Source organism: Anas platyrhynchos, chromosome 2 (genome assembly GCF_047663525.1).
Source record: "Anas platyrhynchos isolate ZD024472 breed Pekin duck chromosome 2, IASCAAS_PekinDuck_T2T, whole genome shotgun sequence".
Lineage (NCBI taxonomy): Eukaryota > Metazoa > Chordata > Aves > Anseriformes > Anatidae > Anas > Anas platyrhynchos.
The window spans coordinates 137107345-137129340 of record NC_092588.1 but is presented as its reverse complement, the minus strand read 5'-3'; the positions used below and the strand labels follow the sequence as shown (position 1 = coordinate 137129340).

Sequence of the window (21996 nt, the reverse complement as noted above, 5' to 3'; positions counted from 1 at the left end):
CAAGTTTAAGTTTGTCACCGAGGAGGCCTCTGCTGACTGCAAAGGAAAGCTTTAGGTACCACACGGGTGAATCCAGCAGTATGAATTCAACCGGCCTGCCCTGCTCTCTGCTGGTGCTCACTTGTAGACTCTTCTCCCAGTTGCTCTGTGCAGCTCATCTTCAGTGAGCAGCAGCTATTTAACATCTCTGGTTAGTCATAAGTCTATTTCAAGCAATATGTCTGCCCCCAGGCTTCTTCTGTGCAACCTCTTTTTAAGAGACTTCCTTCAAACTCTGATTGTCGTTCTAATTTCCAACTCTTATCTGAAAAATGGAGGCCAGAAGTTGCTGCTTAGCTTTGGGTTACAGTGCAGATGTACCTGGCTGCTAGGGGTCTTCTGTCTCAGAGGACCTGCTGAACAGGGAAAGTCTTCAGGATGCTCCATTCTTGGGAGGATATTGCTCCTTCCAGCATCACCTGCTAAGGTTGATGGCCAGGTAGATTGGCCATGGCTTTCCCTCTCACCACAGCCTTCTCTTGCGGTGCCAAAAATAACCTGTGGGAAGAGCCAGTGGTGTGCAGGAGGCAACCATGGTACCTGCATAAATAAACAGCTTTCTCATAGGGATTACCAAGCCAGATCTAACACCCTTGGTTCTTTGCTTCTAATTGTTATAAATTTACCCTTCAAGATTTTAAATTCTACTGCAGCTGTTGGGCAAAGTTCATGAATAATCAGATTACTAATAATCTGTAAAATCTACTATCCTTGTCTTTCCCCCTTCCTCCTCTCCTTATTATTATTATTATTATTGATTCTATATCCATTAATATTTGTTTAGCGATCCTTATCTGTCCAAATTTGGGCCCAGATGAGAGGACTTGTAGGGGAAGTGAAGAGCAGAGCACTGAGCAGGGCACTGCTGAGAACCTTTCTCTGCTTTTCTTTTAAAAAGTAACTTTTTTTTTTTTTTTCTTTTTTTTTGCTTGTGCATTTTGGTGCCCAAATCTGTGATGCTGGACATACGAATGCCTTGTTTTACACTGCAGTACCTGTTTAAAATTTTCTTCCTGAAAATGTTCACGTATGTCCAGTTCATCCTAATAGGTAATCAAAGTGCACGTGCTGAAGATGTACTTTTCAATGTTTGGATAACTTACTGACCCCAATTTTTTAAGTGCTGTTGAACTTAGAGGCTACAGCATGAGGAACTAGAGCATCATAAGCCAGGCTGGAGAGCTGTCACCATGTGATTTCCATTGACACCGTGTTGCTCGTGGCTACCATCAGTCATTGTTTGTATGGGAGACATGAGTGTGCTGTTGTGGGGAGCTGCAGACACAAGAAAATGAAGCACTAGTCCAAAGTAAAAGAATAATTATTTAAAAGTAAATGATTTTCACTCAAATAATAGATATACAAAACAATTCCAGACACTAAAGAATCCCTGACCTATTAGTAATCTCTAGACAGAAGGAGCTGATCCTACGAATCCCTGAGTGAGAGGTGTGAGGCTGGCTGCCAGGCCTGGGCCCTGTGACTCCTTGGTATCCATGGTGTTGCTAATGGTGCTCGTCACCAGGCCTACAGCTGCTCAACACACAAGCCCTTGCTGTTTGAGGGGGCTGGAGGACCTGTGTAGAGTCTGAGGCACAACTTCCATCTTCAGGGACACATTAAGCTCAGAAAATAGGTTACAGTGCTCAGGGAAGCTCTGGGTGATGTGCCTGCACCAGTGGGAGGCCTCCTTAGGAGAATGCCCTCAGTCTGCAGTGGAGAACAAAAAGACAAAAAGGCCAGGGTACACTTTCTACTTTTTTTCCCCCTTTTATTCTGCCCAGAACTAGAGCCTGATAGGAACCTCTCAAGTGGGAAAAGTGCAGAATCTCAAAACAGAAGCATACAAGAGTTTTTCTTGGGTATAAAATTTCAGTCAATAATGTGCTGGTGCCTTATTGACTTGAAAAGAACGCCTTTCATGTGATTCAAACATTTACTTGCTCCTGCTTACTCTACTCACCTTGTACAGAAATGCTGATTGCCATTGACTAATCAGTCCATTTTTGTATATTCTCATCAGACTCTTTCTTTGGCTGGAACAATATGCACTGTATGATGCTTGCATGTCGAATAATTTGTTATTAGCACTTTGTATATGCCTTTGTTCCTTCACAACTAACAGTTTGGCCTCCGAGTGCATGCATATGTGTAAATTAATGTGTCGTTATAAGATAATAAATTTATTTGCTATGTTTTTATCAACATAGGAGATGTGTAAGATATATATATATAATAAAGACACTGATAATTGCCATTTTTCCATCCACTGGCAGAAGACACTGTTCAGCTTGTTTTTATACTATTACTGTTTCTATTTAGGCTTGATAATGCCATGTCTATCTCTTAGTCCTGTATTTACTCAATTAAAGATTTGTTTTGTTAATTTAAAAAATGTTAATTACAATACCATATAAATCAGTTTAAGAAATCATTTTTATAATAGAATACAATTCTAATAAGTAGGAAATTTTATTTTTTTCCTCCAGTGTTCCTGAAAGCTATAAATACCTTTATTTATAGTCATGAAATTATTAGACTACTGACCAAACAACTTTATCCCCCCAATATTGAGCTAATAATACTTGGTTCTGAACCACGCTTCAGAGTAATGGCAGTTGCTGTTGCAGTGCTGGGACCCGAAGACATGACATTTATTTTGTGTGTTTCAACACCTCAGGACACTGTCTCCTGCAAAGTCTCCATCTTCATCCACTGGGTCTATTGCTTCCAGCAGAAAATACCCTTACCCAATGCCACCACTTCCTGATGAGGAGAAAAAAGCCAACAGGCAAAGTGCCAGGGTATGTGTCCCTATTATTCTCTGTGCATGTTTGTCGGTGATGTTATTTACTGGTAGTTTTGCAAATGGGAAGTGTAGCAGACTTTTGAGTAACATTAACTTCATATCCATAGCTCTGGAAGCTACTACAGGCTGAGCCTCTGGCACAGGTCAGAGCAGCCTCAGTGGCTGTGTTTAAAGATTTGGGTTACTCTCCCATCTGAAGCCCAGATCTCACTACTTTTTCAAACTGGAAGCATGCCTGGGCAGCCTTTGGGCTGTGGAGGAGGACGGGCAGCCCCAGAGCAGCCTGGCTCTCCTCTCTTACCCCTTCCAGGGATCTAAAGCATTCAGAGGTGCGCATCTGGGCTGGGGGAAAGCTGCTTACCAGCATTATAGAAAGGCGAACGATCTGCAGTTTAGGAGGACATGAAGGGCTTGCATCAAGCCCTGGGGTTCCCCAGGGTGGGGAGAAACATCTGGAATGAGATTTTCAGCCGCTGCTAGAAGGTGATGCTATCCATTGCTTCCTTTGTGTCAACTCAGGCACAGCAGGCATTTGAACAAGCAACCTGCTTTCCCCCTAAAATTTACTTTAGGTGTTGTACTTGTGATAGCTTTAGTTCATGTTGCTGAAGTAGGTGCAATTCCCAGCACGGTTCTCCACCCTTTTGTGCAAGAATAAAGAAGCAGAGCACTGCTGGAACCCACAGCAGAGATCAAAGATGTCCTGTGCAGGTTTAGGCAGAAGACAGTGGGAAATAATCTCTACACTTATATTAATTACTGTAACTGTGAGGTAAAAGCTTGCTAGTAGAAATCTGATGTAACACCGATATATTTCCTTCAAACTGCCTGCTCCTGTGGAGCGTTACTCTGCTGACTGCAAGTTGTGCTAAAATGGCCAGGGCTGCCTGCTTGTGGCCTGAACAGTGCACCAGAGGTAGGAGAGACCAACAAGCACAGCCTTGGTGACCCAGGCAATGGAGATGTAGTTCCCCAAACAGATTTGCACTTTTTGGGCAGCAGTCTGCTTTATCTCAGTGTCTAACATGTGTTTGTGTTCCCTTTTCCCCTCTCCAGCTATGGGAGACTTCCATTTAGCTGCACCGTTTTCCTGGGGTGACGTCAAGAACTGTTTACTTCAGATTTTATAGAAACTCAGCATCGCTGAGTCCTTGCACATTCATCTGCTCTTCAGACAAGGGGAAAGATCAACACAGATGCCCGTGATCACAATGGGAACCTTCTCTCATTTGGAAGGGAAAAAGTGGTCTTTTTTTTTTTCTTTCTTTTTTTTTTTTTTTTTGGTCAACCAGAATTTTATGGATTTGATGTAAAGAACAACCAAAATTATAACAATTAACAGGGGAGTATTAGACTGGACATATCAAGGCTGTTCCGCATGATGAGAGAAACACTTACCTAGCATCCCAGCTGCAGTCAGGTTGCGAGTCCCACCCAAGAGAGGTTTTTCTCGGGTTTAATGCAGTTCTGAGTCAGACCAGACCAGGCTTGGGAACGCGTGTTCAGGAGAACCCGACCAATGTAAACTTGTACGCTGTGTGCATGAACCTTGTGTTCTTTACTTTCCACATGTAAGGGATAAACAACGTACCGTAGTAGCAATTAGCATGCAGGAGTAAGAAATATAGGATTTTTTTTTTTTTTTGTGACAGGATTTCAAGCTTTGAAGGCAACTCTTTGAACCTAAACATCAAACAAACAAACAAGGATTATATCTTTTTTTTTTTTTTTTTTTTTTTACCTTATGTGTTTATAATCTCAGTATACAGATTGTATATATGTAAACATTTGATAATGTCAAAAATAGCTGTTATACATAAGTGTATTTTGCCAAATGCCTAAAGAAACAGTCATGACTAACATCATCACACTTCAATTTTTCTAATATTATGAGCAGACAACTGTGGAAATACAGAAAGTACAGTACTGTAAAACCATGTCTCTCAGAAACTGGTGTTTGACCAAAATCTATACTGTCTTCTAAGTAGCCGACAATCTCAATTACATGGTGGAACACAGAAATCAGTACTGTGGCACTTTGTCTTAAGTCATCGTAAGGGGAACCAGCCAACATATGCTGTCCAGTGAGATGACCAGAGTATTCTCACACCGGTGCAATCAAGAACGATCTTCTAGACAACAGAGACAGAGTCTTAAACTAATGTGCAGTACAAACCTCCTGAAAATTTGGGAACACTTCAACGTAGTCAATTCAGGATGTGGTGATATGGAGTCCTTACGGTGAGACTTGCTGCGTATTTCTGACAGAACATTTCAGATGCTGTTGTGGATGGCAAAGTGTATCTTATGAGAAGCCTAACAATTTCACTGCACTAGATAATAACAATGCTGGGCAAGTGGCCAGTTTCATTGCTGTCTTTTTATTTGTTTCTGGAATCTCCTTTACCATGTGCTAGGATGCTCTGCTTGCTGCCCCTGAAGTCCCCTTTACAATTTTTCGGGGCCATGAACTGAGTACAAGTGAGTTTAGCCTATAAAACAAACAAACAAACAAACAAAACAACAAAAAAATAACACCTTTACCGTGGAGATATTGGTCTCCTGAATAAATGGATGGTGAGATTTCCAGTACCTGAGACTTTTAAAGGGTGTTGTAGAAGGAAATGTGGTCCTCTGACTGGAAATTTTCATTCAATAAGAAAACTGGACCATATCAATTCAATTTATAATTCTCCAGCTCTCCAAAAATGACAAATTCTTAGCTTCAGGTAGTGCCATTACAGAATAACACACATGATTCTGTGTGGTGCAGTTGAATACCTAGCCCAATGACTGAATGATCAATTAGATATCATTGTGATGGGAACATCTGCGGTGTTTCTGAATCTTCTACCTCTTTCATGTATTTCCTTTAAAAAGTGAACCCAACACTTTCAGCCTTTTAATATATTTTTTTAACTTTTAAGTAAGTCAATAAAGTCACGTATATGTAAGATTAAATTAAGAAATGTCAGCAGCTATAAAGTATGTAAGATTTTTAGAAACACTATATTTTATGATTAGGCTGTGTGTTGGATTATAACAAAATATTGACCTTGGAGTTCAAATGATTTCCTTCACAGTAGACAGGTTCTGGTAAGTATTTTGGAGAAAGTCAAATAAGAGTGAGTACAAGTACAATACAGAACAGCTGGAAGGAGCCAGTCACTTGTAATTGCTTTAGGAAATGATTCTGCACTTTTGTGAAGAGTAAATAGTTGGCAGCACAGAAGAATATTTTTTGCAAAGATTTACTTTGAGTGTAGGTAACTGGATTAAAGGTAGTTGGTAGTGTATAGCTCATGAAATTAGGGCCTGAGCCATAATCCCTTGAAATCAATAGAAGTCTTTTATTGATTTTGCTGGACTTTGAGTGGGACCCTCAAGTTCACCCTAATTAGGAAATTATGCTAGCCTCACAGCTCTTGTGTTACTCTGTTACCTGGAAGCTGTTTTCCCCTTCCACGTTAGAATCTTGTCTCTAGTATCTGGACTCTTCGTCATGTGCCTTTTATGATATTTTGTTCGGTTACAAACTAGCATGTAATTTTGAATAATCCTGTTAGATTTCTGTGCATTTTTCATGTTTACCACCCTTTACTCTTCCCTTTCCATTTTGCCTTATCAAGAAGCAGCAAGATTTGGCAAACAGAACTGGATGTACCATATTGGCTGTTTGTGTAATGTTCATAGCTTATTGTTTTGAAAACAAATGGCTCTCCTGACTGTATTTTCAATGTACTATGTACTTGCAGCTTCTCACATGTTTTGGTATAACTCATTCATAGCATATGATGATACAGTTGTGTCTGTAGCGTAACTTTAACAGTCACCTTCACATTTGGGGCTATGTCGTGACTGGAAGTCTAGTTATGAGCTCTAAGTTTAAGTTAAATAAACGTTGACTTTCTCTTTGATGGTCTACAGTGAGAACATCGCAAACCTTTCATTTTTGCAAAATTCTTCAGCAGAGAATTTTGCATCAAGTTTGTAGCTTGGAGATCTCGTCATGGCACAAAACCTGAACTGTTTTCAGGTTCAGCTCAGGAAACTGGGCTGTGAGAGCCTCTAAAGCCAATGGAGGTCAAAGAAGAAGTTGCTTGCTTGCATTTCTGTGGTTTAAAATGCAGTGTGTTGAAAGCTGCCAGATTTGTAACCTTGAAGACTGCATATATTTTTATCCATAGTAGTTGGTTACACTGGCAATAGCAATATAAATTGCCGCATAATACCTCATCCAGTCTACAATAGAGCACTCGTATTGTCAATAAGATAACTCAGTCATTTTGACTCATTCAGACTCAAACTTTTATTTTTCTTTTAGTTAAATTAACTAGTTTTTTGCCAGCTATGCTGTAGAAACCTGTTGAAGTGGGTGGTGGTGGTGTGTAATGTCTAATACATTACAAGTATTTGTCCATAAGAACATACAACCAGCAGGATGAGCTATACTTAGCATTACGTATTTTAACATGTGGGAGAATATCTTTGTATAATTTAAATAAAAATATCACTAACTGATGGAGACTGAAAGTTATAGACCGTGTCCAAATAATAAGGCTATACAGTGATGCTGCAATTTAATAACTAAAAAGCTAGTTATGGATTTGTTAAGAATTTGATTAATCCATGCTATTGCCTTTTGATGAACATACTCAGGCAGTATACCAGAAATAGTTAGGACTGATAATTTACATATAATTTTGTGTGACGTGTATCTTTGAAGACAGCCACTTCCAAATGGTTTATGAGTTTTGTTCTTGATTTATGATGTTGACCCTGCTAAGCTGATGTACTCACTAGATAATTTTGATTATGCTAATGAACAACTGGACCTTTGGGCTATAACCTGAAGTAAAAAGAGAAAGAAATTATGTCAGTAGCTAGTGTGCTTAAGTCCTCTTACCTGAATCACTGTTGCTGGTTTTAAACAAATTGAGGGGTCAACATCAATGTGACAACTGTTTTCAAAACCAGGGCTATGAGTAGGTACATAGACAGGCATGCACGTACTACAAATTCAGACCAAATTTATATTTGTTTCATTAGTATCATGGACACTCGCAACATGATAAAGACTCTTGGCATGTGAGAAGAGAATACATCAGGATGCAACGTGACACAGTGATGAGAGTCCATAATTCTGTGGGATAATAGGTTAGCTCTTAGCACTTACTCTGTCATCAGATCCCATGCAGAGCTGTTGTAGTCAAACTTACCAAATTCCAGTGTAAAACTGAGCAAGCTGCTGTTCCCATTCTTTTCCATCCCCTTTTTTCTCCTACTGAAAAGCAAGCCCATGAATGATAATTACACCCCCTAGCAGCCTCGTGTTGATTGACTAAGATCAAAAAGTTGCCACATGAGTTGCCTTTCCACACAAGATAAGGTCTTTCCAGTGCTGTTATTATATCTTTTGCTCTTGCTACAGTATAGGTGAAAGATCCTCATGCCTCATTTGCAATTTGCACTGGTAAAACCATTTGGTGGCTGTCATCTGGTGTCTTTCTCATCCTCTAGCATTTTGGAAGGATAAATCTCTTCTATCACTGTGAACCTAAAAGTCATGCTACATGCTAATTTTCTTCCTCCAACTCTCAAAAGTATCCACTTCTTCCTCTAAGTCATCTGAATATCCATATCATTAGTAGACTGTGTAACTTTATCAACCACAATGTAAAGTTGATTTACCTCATTTTTAAGAGCTTGAGCATTCTGTTCTCTGATGCCAGTCTGACCCCACTATTTGCCTGGCTTCCAAACCATACAGAATTAAACAGCAATATGGGATTTGATTTCAATCAAATTTCCTGAAGACAAATATAAATAAACGGCACATTTGTACAGCTTGTCATCCCGTGACTGCATGGTGGGGTGAAGTTCCTATATGTAAATAGCTATCATGGAGCTATAATAGAGCAAGAAAAAGAGGAAGACAGTGAAGCTGATTGTGTAGATACAGTTGCAGTATAGACAGGACTCCTAAGTGTGACTTCACCTGAAACAGGAAATGAAGTGTCTACCATTGACACTAAAAACTCCTTTGACCCAAATATTTTCCAAGTTGGCTTATGAAAGATATTTCGGTACCTCAGGTATGGATGCTGATGTAAAAGCTTTGGAAACAGTAGCTCCTACAGCCAGCAGGTGGTGTGTTGTCATTCCAGAGCAGTTTCCTGCAACTGATTAGGAATGAACTACAATAATCAACACAAATATGTTATCTCAGACAAGTAACCAAAACGAGCAGTGAAAGTAACTTCAGAACACAGAAACGTGTTCAGTTGCTCACACTCAAGAAACTCTGTCCCTCACTTTCAAATTGACTCACCTGGCTGAGGCTGGCATTTTTAGTTCTCTAAAATCCAGCCTACAACCATTTAAAAATACTTTAGCTAAGCCAGCTCTAAATTGTTTGAAAACTTTGGTTACATAGATGGGCCATAACTGCAATATAACTCAGCATGAGATGAGGAAGATGATTGGTGAAAAGAAGTGCAGAGCAATTAAAAAGAAACTTTCTCTAAAGGGAGAAGCAGAGGTGTCACACTATTTTTAATTACAGGAGCATACAGTGTCCAAGCAACAAGTTTTTTTTTTTCTTTTTTTTTTTTTTCTTTTTTTATGTTTACATATCCTCTAATTAAAAAAAAAAAAAAAAGAAAAGTTTTGGTTAAAAAAAAAATCTTAACTTGAGGCCTTAAGACCTTATATTCTAACTTTAGCATGGAGAGTCTATTTTTACAACCAAATTAGGAATTCTGTATATAGGCCTGACTGACCATGTAAGTATAGTGGTGCTAGCAGCTAATCATGCAATATTGTAAGGCTCTGTATAACAGTAAATGCTGATTTATTTTGAATATTGGTACAAGGACTCCTGCTCACTGCCTGTGTAGAGAATCTAAATATTTTATGCTTGGAAATACAGTCCAGAACATATTCAAACTGTGAATATATAACCTGATTTTTCTTTTCTTAAGAGTAAAGATGTATTACAATAGGTAGTGTTTTATATAGAATACAGTACTTATTTTTATTGTTGCATAAAAGCAAATTATTTTTTTCAGAATAGCAAAGCATTACAGAATTTTTAATCTGCTGGAGAAAACACTATTTACAGTATGATGTTCTTTCAGCAAAGCTTTGGGGGTGGTATATACGGATTGGCTCTGCCAGCTTCATTTTGTGCTAATGTTTCTCTTGGGCATTGCTGTAAGAAAAAGCTATTTTTTCACTCACACTAGCCCTTACTGGTAAAACATTCAGAGGCAAGGAGAATTGTGTTTCACCACTGGGGCTGGGCTAATGTTTGCAAAACCAACCAATCTACGTCATATTGTAGTCTTCGCTAATTAAAATCCTTAAAAAATTGTACATGATGTAATAGAAACATGATTTTGACAAACACCAAAATGAAGCGTTGCAATTTACAGCTTTCGAGCTTTGAGTGTGATATTTTTGTCATCAACATTACAGGCATTGGGCTGTTGAAGTGAATGAATCTGGCTTTCATGTAGCTAAAAAAAATGTTGCTTTTTATAAAATAAGATCATTGTAATTTGGTTCCAAATTCCTGCTCACTTTTAATAACAGCATCACAGTATCCACTTCTCTGAGAGTATTTAATACAAATGCCTGTGGTTTTCAATGTTACTAACATATTGTAACATCAGTAAAGTGACTTTCAATGAAAAGGACTGTGGTGTTTATTCTTCTTCTTATACTTAAGTTCTTACATTTAGCACATCTATACCCTGTGTTAAAGTTCTCTCCAAGTAATAATAAAAAAAAAAAAAAAAGCTGAATGTGTGAGAAAAAAAGGCTAAAAGGCTATTGGCTAGTAATAAAATGGAGATGCTGTTTTTCAAACTAGTTTTGATACTGATCCTGTGAGCCTCCTGATCTTTGCCTTAATGTCCCACTGTTCTCAGCACAAATCTAAGATTACTGTTCCTTAGGTATGCATGTGTGAAAGCAACCTAGAAAAAACTATTTACATTTTAAATCATTCCCAATTGCTTGCATTAGGATCAAGAACAATCACCCCATTTAGTATCATAAAAGTATCCTTCCCACGAGGCCATCTGGGAAAGAGAAGAATCTTAATTCTGAGTTATAGATGTGTCTCTCTAAAGAAGGTAACTTATATCTTCAGACTGCTTACTGAAACTGCGTTAATGGGAAAGTAACTTTTACGTAGCTGGTTTTTTTTTTTTTTAGTTAGATGACAGCAAATACTGAGGTCACTTCTTAGTAACCTTATTGATTATTTTAGTCTGAATCTAAAAGTGAAAGATCTTATTCCATCAGTCTGTGTGGGCACACTGGGTTTTTGAAATGCTCATGAGGAATAAAGGCAATGTTTTCTTTGGTTAACCGGAATTTCTTCCTGGTTCTGGAGCTCTTCATTTTACAGGTTTCTCTGTTTTGTGTTTATATCATGATCCATGAAGATGACCCTGTTTGTTCACATTGTTCTTGCACCATTTTGCAGTCCAGTAGCCTATGAACTATCAGTTCAACCTGGGAATAAATAAAGTGAGGAAGAATACTTGGAGTCTTGTTACTGGTCCTCTTCCCTCATTGCTCTAGAGAAGTGTCGTATTAGCACCACCACCCTCTACCAAAACCACACACAAAATACCATCCTCCCCTTCCCTGAAAAACAACAAATAAAACCTCAAAACCACATCCCACCGTGGTACTTTTCTAAAGCAAATAACTCCTCTGTTTATGCAATAACTGTTTTAACAAACTGCACCATTTTTGTACGGTGCAGTTCAGCTAAATGCATTTTTCAAGCCAAGCTTTTATGTGTAGGTGCATTTTGATCCCACATATTATTTAATCATTCATTCTCATGTTTTATGGCATAACTTCATACCTATAGTGAATTTTCCAGGTGTCCCAGACTAATTAATAAATAACATTTATCTACAAGAAGTATGTTGTATTCATTATTGGCTGTTTTCTTTCATGAGTAGTTTCAGGCCTGTGGTAGGGTGATCCCAGCCAGCAGCTAAGCACATGCCAGCTTCTAGCTCACTGCCTGCCTGCCCCAGCCCCAACAGAATGGGAGAGAGAATTGCAAAAGGAAAAACAAATCCTTGTAGGTCAGTTTAATAAATGAAAGGGGAAAAAGGAGGGAGCAGTCACTCACCAATTCACCAGTTCCCTCCATCAGACCAAGACCCAGCAACTCTCCAAGCAACAGGTACTTCGGAGAGACTTATCACAGTTTATTGCCAAAGATGATGTTACACGGCATGGAATATCCCTCAGGTCAGTCTGGGGCAGCGCTCCTGGTTGTGCCCCTTCCCAGCCTTTTGCTGACCCCCAGCCTACTTACTGGGGTCATGGAGTGAGAAAGAGAAGGGCCTGAAGCTGTGCAACTGCTAAACCACTGGTGTGCTGTCACCATTGTTCAGTCACAAATCTAAAACCTGTCACCCTGTGGGCTCCTATAAGGAAAACAAACTCTATCATAGGTGGGAAGGGTTTTGACCCTTGTACATTAGTTGGCATATAAAGGCAGGAAGGGTAGGTGTTAGGGTTTAATGAAGAGATAAAAAACGTTAACTGACGTCACTGAAGTCTGATAGCTTGAAGTTTAAAGGGAAGTTAATGTATAAACTGACACAGCACAGTTCTTATATGTTAAAAACGTAGTATATAGGGACATAAACAGACCAAGAAGTTACTAGAACAAAAGCTCCATATGTAAGAGCACAATGCTGGAAGAGTTCTCTGGCATGTTTTATCTCATCCTTGCCTATAAGACATTTTAACAGGCAGTCATACACTCCATGTATGGTGTCACAGACTTCATCTTGAAAATACCTAGCTGTCAAAACAAGCAACTTCAATTTTACTGACGTTCTTACAGAGAAGAGCAAAATTCCAAATGCTAATGCTTTCAGTTTGTACATCTGTCCTACACTACCAAAGACAAAAGAATGTGTCTTATCTTCTGCCATCTGCATGGTATTATTAAGACAAAAAATTGTAAGTTTCACTCCTGGAACTTTTTTTATTGAATTATAGGGAAGAAGTAAACACATTACAGAAAAACTTAGTATTTCCGTGATTGTGGTTATTATACATTTTATGAAAATAAAAAAAATCTTTAATAATTACAGGGTGAAAGTTAAAGACGACAGTAGATGATTACTTGATATTCATTATCAAAACTAAAAAAGTGTGTAAAGCAATACCTTCATAAAATATTAAATTTCCAATATTGAGATACACAATCATGGGAACGTTTGGCAAAGCAAAACATGAACTGGAATGATAATTGTGATCATCCACAACTTCCTTTTTGATTTAGATGCTCATAACACACTGTATGAACTGAAAAGAAGAACAAACATTTATTAGAAATAGAATACAAGTTTTTTCTTTTTTCTCCTGCTTTTTTTCTTTAAACAACTTCAGTCCTTGACCAACAAAGCTTTGAAATAACTATTTGCTAGTTTTCATATGTAAATTAAACCAAAAAAAAAATCTCCTGAACAACAGCAGCACAGGACTACTACTATCTACTGTTCTCATCATCTTGCATAGATACAGTCAGGAATGCAAGACCCGCAAGCCTGACTGAGTATGATTTCTGTGTCTATTCCACCACTCTCCCCAACCTTTCCTGGGAAAAATGCCTACCAAACCTTAAAACAAAATTAAAAGTCAAAGGAAGTGATGTTAGCAAGTGACATAGACTCTTAGGTCTTCTCGAACCATACTAGTAAGGAATCTGCATTAAATGCATAATGAAATTGTAGAAATCTACGTAAACATGTACAGACTCGGTGATAGAATACCCAATTCCAACTCTTTTACCTAGCTGAACTCTGAAAGAAGAACTGAATAAAACAACCCCCCCAAACAACTGCAGTGTCTTCCCATTAACATAGACCAGTCAGGCACAAACTGAAATTATTGCTGTTCATCTTCAGTTTTAAGTTTTTGCTTAGTTTTACCCCGTAAGTTTAGCTGATTCATTGAAGTTCACTTACATCATCATACTGGAAATTCACAAAACCCTGCTGAGACACATCCCTTCTTCTAAAACATTCTGAAAAAAAAATATTAAAAAGACAAATCAAAAATTAAGTAAGAAACAGTTACCATTTTAAAACATGAATTCTACTTAGATTTCATTTTGGCCAAATGCCTAATTGAAAATGCTTGTATGTAATAACAGAAGACTAGCCCATAGCTTATACTACTCCTCATATTACAACCAACCGTTTTATGTAAATTTCTCACCTTCCTGAATTTTATTCTAAAGCAAAACACAAGGTTCAAGGTTCCAAGATGGAACAAACTGGGAAATGACAGCGGAGCAAAACAAAGGCAAGTAAAAATATAAAAATCCCCAGGCCACATAAATGAGAACTCACGAAGAACACAGCAACTCATTCTAAGACTTAACTGATCTTCATATTTACTATGTACAATGCTTTGCATTCCACTATTAAATGCAGTTTCCCAATTTTGATAACATAACTTTCCTAATCTCTGGAATAAAGCTTATACTAGTCCATTTTTCAATAGAGATCGAAATAATCAATTTATAATTGTTATAGTTCTGCCTGTAAATTCCATTGAAAGAAACCTATTTTGCATTACATAAAAGTTAAAGTTGAACTTGAGATACCTGAGTAATCAGATTTTATAAAATAAAGACATATTTCAGAGATGAAAGTAACAAGGCTATAATCCAACACACCAGTAAGAGCTCTGAGCTTCACACAGCAGGCAATGTAATCGTCAAATGTAATCTTTCCACGAGTGCTGTATCGCTTTGTGATTGCGGTCACTGCCTGAGGGCTCAATCTAAATCCTGTTTGAAAACAGAAAGACTGTATTGAAGACAGGTAGGTTAACACAATCCAACATTTTTATTGGAAATACCATGTGTCAGTTATTACAGGATAATTGGTACCGGGGAATGTTGGAAATCAACATCAGATGCAAGGAAATTTCACGACTTACCCATATTTGTCAAAGCTTTCTCCAGTTCTTCACGATCCACTGTACCACTTCTATCGCTGTCAAAACTCATGAAGTGCTGCTTCCAGCCATTGACCACAGCCCACAGTTCTTTAAACTCATTAAATCCCAGTGTGCCAGACAAATCCCTCTGATTCCAAAGCTAAGAAAAAGTTTCCTTGACTTCCAAAATTAAAAAAGTCCTCTGTTAAATGGAAATTGGTATTTTTATCATCTGTAGTTAAAAGCTTTCTTTGACAGTTAATATTAACAGTATTTTGACTACTCCTTCTGACAGCAAACTAGAGCATCTCACAGCACTGACAGAGTAATACCACTGACCAAAACCAAATGTCATCCATCCACACTTCTCAGTGAAGCCTGATAAAACTATTTGCTCTTTGTAAACGTAACTTAGTTAACAAATTCCCCTTTTATCTGCTGCAGTGCAACTGTTACTGATAAAATACATATCTGAAATAAAATTAGATGCCAAATAAAAAATAGTAAGTTAGAATAATATCAGATCTCTGGTATCTATAGCAGTTTGTTCCAGGTGACCTATCAGTCCTTCCCGTTTAATTTTAGCTTTTTTTTTTTTTCTTTTTAAACAGCAAAACACTTGAACATGAGAGCCTAACTTTTAAACTCCAAAGATTCCATCCATCCTTGCTCAGTGTACCTACATTTTCCACAGGTTGTATGGCTGAATGCCATTAGATACTTGAATTTGATAATTCAAGTAACAGGATTTAGGGGGCCTTAGAATACATTTAGGCTGCGTAGTACAGATGCCTAATTCATTAGGACATCTATGATGCTGTCTAATTTCAAAAACACAATGAGCTATTTGAACAAACCTCCATTCTGGGCTGTGAGATCCGACTCTTCAGACATGCAGTGGGGAAATAGTCCCCTAGACTTAGAGACCCCCCCTTGTTATAAATAGACCAGTCACTGACAGACAGATTTGTTACAATTATTTCATCTTGTAAAATGAATAAGAATGGAATTTTGTTGTCCCCGATCATAATATATATCGAGTGCAGGCTAGAGGGAAAATACAAAGCACTTTCCAAATTTTAGTCACCCTCTTATCTTTGCTTACATAATGCAAAAATGTTTATATTTCATAATAAAGGATACATCCAGCATTGAGATCATGAGCCTGCAAGTCTCAACGTTGAAAGCTGTTTAAATTAGAAAAATGAAAATATGTTATATTACAAGAATGGTTTTCAGTTTTGTTCATCTAAATGCAACATTTTCAGTTGCTTATTTTTATATATAATGTCTAAAATATTATGATTTCTTCTACTGTACACAGCCATGCTATGTTTTGATCCAAGCAAGAGCTTTTAATCATTACTTGTTAGAAACACTGACAGCAGACAATGTGGAGACACTTCAAATTCTATATAAAATTAATTTGCTCTTATGTCAATCCATAAAGGTTTTGGGTTTCAATCAAAGTGGTCATTTATATTTTAGCACAGAAACCACTTTAGCAAGGTACTTTGCTCAGCTTTATGAACCAAGCACTATGCACCCTGGCAGAGGTGTTCTGCCACAGAATGTTTTAGTCGATATCCAAGTTCACCTTCCAAACCAAACACCTTTTAAGAATTGTCTTTCCATTACAAAACAACACTTCTGCAACTCCCAGCTCAGCTCAGTGGCAGGAACGAAGGCAGTTGAGAAGGGAAACCCTATCCACAAAGAAATACAGAAAATTTACATTTCAAAGTAGTCCATATGGAAAGAAACCATGCAAACAGAAGAAACTGCAGAAAGCACAACTACAAGCATTTTCTAGTAGATGGCATAAGAATTAGTGCACTCAAGCGCTTTTGTTTGTTTGTTTGTTCAAATTGTTAACTTACGTTTATACGCTCCTGCAATCCCTGACTGGGTGAGACATCTCTGTAGCTCATCAGCATCTATTTGTCCATCCTTTCGATAACAGAAGATGTATCAGCTATTGCTTTCATTCCCTCTCCCATTTTAGTTTCTCCCAGTACCTGCTCCCTTTTCAGTAGCATTAATTTACCCTTTCAAGAAACAACTGATTACCCCCCTCTTTATGCTATATGACAAACTGCCTTTGATGACTTCTATCTCTAATGAGGTTTCTTTAGTTGATATTTTTGCAACACACACTAGCATTCAAATCTGGTGATCTCAAAAAATGAACAGGATCAGCAGATTTCCTCTAAAATTAATGGTACTTCTTTCAGTTTAAATTAGAGATTTATTATGATCTCATGGTTACATAGGAAATCTAGAACTCAGCTCATACATACCCTCTTCTCAAGACAGCCTTAAGACTTACAAATCTTTAAAGAAAAAAATTACTTGGTAATAATAAGCAAAATAAACAAAAGAAGAAAGCAAAGGATTTGGAAAGAAAAAAAGACACCGAAAAGATACCTATCTGTGCAATCTAAAAAGAGATTCCCTTCCAAAGCATCCTTCTCAAGCCAAATAAAACAGCAACTAAGTCATGGAAAACAATGAGCTGTCCAAAGTGGAAGTGCAACGCCAGGCCACATTCCTCACACACCCAGCATGAAGTTTTGTTCACAGAGAGTTTAGAGCATAATTTAATCTCATTTAAGGATGCCATGCTACACCTGCAGACAGCAAAAACAACACGACTTTAGGGTAAAGCATTAAAAAAGATTTATTTGCCTCAGCATTTTCCTAAGATTTTTAAAGCCACTGCACAGAGATATGCTACTAATCAGCCTGGTTAATATGATACGGGCAGCTAACTTTCAGAAATGAAGTAACATTTATAGTATATTAACCACTACTTTTCCCTAACTGACATTTTACAAGGTCTGGAAAAAGAGCAACAACATTTTGATTCTAACATCAATAGGAGAGAAAAAACAGAATTGCTTCTGATCTACTACATCACTAACCACACAGGTGTAATAAAAAATTACACTAACAAGAAAATTAAAAAATAACTGTGAGATGTGGCTTTTTGCAGACTTGCATGGCTATAAAAACAACTGATAAGTCATCTGTTTGATTTCACTGCCTCCTTGCAGGATTTTTTTACCAGACAACCACAGGTCCCTGAAATAGACTCTGCTGATATCAAGGCTAACATTTCAAAAGCTGTCCTGTTTACTCAAATAAGGAACGACTCTGACATATAAAAGGTATTTAGAGTACTACCTTAAATACTTTAAGTACTAACTTGATCACACCCATTAGCTCACTGGGTCACCAGCTTTTAGTGACCATGCTGCACATGAGTAGTCTGGCAGTGGTCTGTGCTTTGCTGAGGTCCAGCTCTCATCACCTGTTCATAGCACTGCATCCTGTTTGCTGTTACCACCCTTTTTCTTTTTTAAAACAGGAGCTTACTCATTTTTCCAGCACCAGTTACAGGCTCTACCTAGCACATTATCTGGTGGCACCGGATGCAGAAGCATCTGAGCTGGCAGCAAACTGTAAGCACACATTCAGCAGGATTTAGATTGGGCTACGCCTTACTGGACAGGCCCATCACATTACACACCATTTATTCCAGCATTCACCTTTATTACAAAAACATGCAGTTTATGTATGCATGAGCAATGTTACAGAAGTAACACGCAGAGTGTAAGATGCATTATTAATTCAAATGAGTAACAGAGAACAAAAAGCAGTAAGCCAAATTACAGTCTTAACCTGGGAATTTAAACATCCACTAGCCTGCTGGATTTAAAACTTCCAGGTTGTGGTCACGTGCACCTGTGGATATCAGATCCAGGAGCAGAGTTTCAGATTTCCACACACCCTATGTTCACAATAAATAGCTTTGTTATTTGTACTGCCAACAAAGACAGAACTTCTAGCTCAGTAAGCTTAACTCACTTGCTCCTAACCTTTGCAACCCATTTCAGGAATTACGTATTTCTAGTAACATCCACAATTACATCAAAATAACTTATGCCATGAAATTAAAAAAAAAAAAAAGAAAAAAATTGCAGTGCAGACTGACAAGGGAAAAAAAAAAAAGAGGCCTAAAATAAAAGTTGTGAATGCCTTTTCCTCTTAAAGAGTCATCACTCTATCTTATGAACAAACCCTGATATTGGCACAGATAAAGACTGCTATTCCATTTGTGAATCCATTAAGCCACTTTATCATGCATCTTCTTGTTAGCATTTCCCACTCTTACTACAAACATCTCCACAGCTGATGTTCCCCATCACTTCTGGCTTCCTTCTCCAGAAACAGCATTTCCCAACCAATGGCTAAACCACAATTCAGTTCCAACGTTTCCTGTAATATACAATTACTGAATAGGCTTATACAGGAACTATAGTCTGTACGTGCGTGCAGCCATACAGTACATACTATAGTTGTATATAGCTAGGCAGTAACTATACAGTTTGAATAATATTAACTAGCTCTTCAACCGTGCTGATGCATTCTAGCAGCCAGGCAAGTGAGACCAATCAGCTTTTTCTTTTGAAAACCTGAAACTACAGAGCTCTCCCTACTGCTAATGTCATGTAGAAGTTAGAGAAGTATTTTCTCTCTCTAGAAAAGTATTTCCAACAAATGAATAACATTTAGGCTTACCTGCCCTGCTACAGCAGCAAAATAACCATACAAAGGATCCTGGGCTTGTCCAGGGAACGCTGGTCCTCCTGGGGCTCCACCATACTTCAGAAATCAAGAAATAAAATGATTAGTTTTAAATTAATGCTTCAGTGTAAGAAATTGTACTGTCTGTACTTAAGGCTCAACATGTGTTTTTATAGCACGTTAAAAAGTCTGGACAATGAAAAAAAAACCTGCAGTTCCTTTAGAAAAGAGAGCACACAATCTGGGGATTGGTAAACTCATGTAGTACAATTTAAGCACGTCGGGGTTAAACCTTGCACAGGGACAAGCCGCTCATCTGCAGGCAGTATCACATATCCCATCAAGCTTAAATTTTAAAGCCTAATACTAGTAAAAACGCGATCCTGAAGGTTAAGACTAGCAATGCACCCCTGACTTTTATTTCCTGCTTCAAAAAAAAAAAAAAAAAAAAGTTGCGCAAGACAGACCTCAGGGGAAAGCACTGGGGAGAAAACACGCATTAACATTCAGCTTGGAGGCTGTTCTTTAACATAACCGATTCTTAACCGAAACGCCGTGAGGCGACTTCATTTTGTTGGCGGTCCCAGCCCCCCGCCCCGCTCACCCCGCCTTGGTAGAAGCCGCCGCCGGGTGCCGGCTGCCCGGGGTACGCCATCTTCTGCTCGCCCCTGCCCCGCCCAGCCTGGCCGCGCCCCACAGCAACCACAGGGCCGGCCCGGGGGGGGAGGAAGGAAACCACGTAGTGCCGCGGGCTCCGGGAAGAGCCGCCTACAGGAGGCTCGAAGCTCTGCCAGCCCTGCGAGGCAGCCGCCTGCCTCCTGGCAGCGGGGCAGCGCAAGGGGGTGCTGTTGGGAGCTGAGGGAGACCCCCAACACGCCCCTCCGTTCCGGGTGGTACATCCGCAGTCGGGTGGGCGGGCATGGCAATGCCTCAGGGCTTCCCTTTCCCTTTTCCTTTCGCTTTCCCTTCCCTCCACCTGGTGGGCACCCCGGTAGGTGACTCATTCGGTTCAGGGCGAAAATAGTCATCCCTATCATGCCGTTATCTGCAAAGTCATTTGGAGAGCACTGGAGGAGTTCACCAGAGAATCACCCATGCTGATGGCAGGTTGCTTTTAAGTCACCTGTCTGTGATTTTTGACATGGCCATAAAGGCCACAAGCTCCATGGTTTTTATCTTTTGTGCATATACATCATGCATGTCACAGAACGCACCGTTATGTCAAACACTTCTTTTTGATGATGCTGTAGATTTCTCTTCAAAGTCAACAGCTAAACCTGGTCCCAAATAGAGCCGCGGGACTGTTCCGCGCCGCGGGAGGGACTGTTCCGCGCCGCGGGAGGGACTGTTCCGCGCCGCGGGAGGGACTGTTCCGCGCCGCGGGAGGGACTGTTCCGCGCCGCGGGAGGGACTGTTCCGCGCCGCGGGAGGGACTGTTCCGCGCCGCGGGAGGGACTGTTCCGCGCCGCGGGAGGGACTGTTCCGCGCCGCGGGAGGGACTGTTCCGCGCCGCGGGAGGGACTGTTCCGCGCCGCGGGAGGGACTGTTCCGCGCCGCGGGAGGGACTGTTCCGCGCCGCGGGAGGGACTGTTCCGCGCCGCGGGAGGGACTGTTCCGCGCCGCGGGAGGGACTGTTCCGCGCCGCGGGAGGGACTGTTCCGCGCCGCGGGAGGGACTGTTCCGCGCCGCGGGAGGGACTGTTCCGCGCCGCGGGAGGGACTGTTCCGCGCCGCGGGAGGGACTGTTCCGCGCCGCGGGAGGGACTGTTCCGCGCCGCGGGAGGGACTGTTCCGCGCCGCGGGAGGGACTGTTCCGCGCCGCGGGAGGGACTGTTCCGCGCCGCGGGAGGGACTGTTCCGCGCCGCGGGAGGGACTGTTCCGCGCCGCGGGAGGGACTGTTCCGCGCCGCGGGAGGGACTGTTCCGCGCCGCGGGAGGGACTGTTCCGCGCCGCGGGAGGGACTGTTCCGCGCCGCGGGAGGGACTGTTCCGCGCCGCGGGAGGGACTGTTCCGCGCCGCGGGAGGGACTGTTCTTTTGTCTTCTGATGTTGTCTTTTTTGCACAGGAAGACGCCACCCCTGATAGCTTAGACTTCGGTTCATAGTGCTTGGGAGGAAGTTCAATTCTCTTCAAGTTGCTAGACCTGTTCAGGAAGCAGTCTCCAGCTGAGTCCCATGCCTGAAGGGAAGATGACAGACTTTCTTCATACTCATTTTGACCTGCATATTGTCAAAACAGTATTTCTTTTATGATGAACAGCACATTCTCACTATTTCCACTTAGTCAAAGTAGCAATCTTTCCACCAGTATCCATCCCAACCTGTTTCTACGTACCACAAGGCAAAATCTGCATTCACATTAAGGCACCTTTTTCACACAGTCCGTTTTTCAATCTTCCAAATGCTTAAGAACCAACTCAGGATATTCTATGATTCTAAGGAAGGGACACTAAAGGATCAGCAAGTCCAACTCTTGACACCGCACAGGTCTACCCAAATGGTCTACCCATTGAACCTTCTTCAATGTCAGGCTGACCTCTGTGCACTTGGGCTTCTGAG

General features: G+C 40.1%; 2 protein-coding genes across 7 annotated transcripts in view; one reads left to right on the top strand and one right to left on the bottom strand.

Annotated features, from left to right (window-relative positions):
• The window catches only part of ADAM22 (ADAM metallopeptidase domain 22), a 139293-nt gene extending 131205 nt beyond the window's left edge, over window positions 1-8088 (top strand). For all 5 annotated transcript variants that reach the window (XM_027450736.3, XM_027450740.3, XM_027450738.3 and 2 more), the window contains 2 exons: window positions 2720-2843; window positions 3905-8088. In XM_027450736.3, the coding sequence (XP_027306537.3) occupies window positions 2720-2843; window positions 3905-3925 (145 nt within the window). In that variant the 3' untranslated portion in view covers window positions 3926-8088. The remainder of the gene's footprint in view (window positions 1-2719; window positions 2844-3904) is intronic.
• A 4766-nt stretch (window positions 8089-12854) lies between these two features.
• Window positions 12855-20490, bottom strand: SRI (sorcin). 2 transcript variants are annotated; one of them, XM_005017892.6, is made up of 8 exons: window positions 20043-20197; window positions 19433-19516; window positions 16729-16798; window positions 15992-16035; window positions 14849-14996; window positions 14583-14696; window positions 13867-13925; window positions 12855-13204 (listed from the first exon to the last, which is right to left on the bottom strand). In XM_005017892.6, the coding sequence occupies exons 1-8, from the start codon at window positions 20091-20093 to the stop codon at window positions 13178-13180; spliced, it is 597 nt and encodes a 198-aa protein (XP_005017949.1). In that variant the 5' UTR covers window positions 20094-20197; the 3' UTR covers window positions 12855-13177. The 2 variants fall into 2 exon arrangements, with proteins under 2 accessions (XP_005017949.1, XP_071889766.1); XM_072033665.1 differs by lacking the exon at window positions 16729-16798 and having other exon boundaries at window positions 20043-20490.
• Between the last annotated feature and the right edge of the window lie 1506 nt (window positions 20491-21996).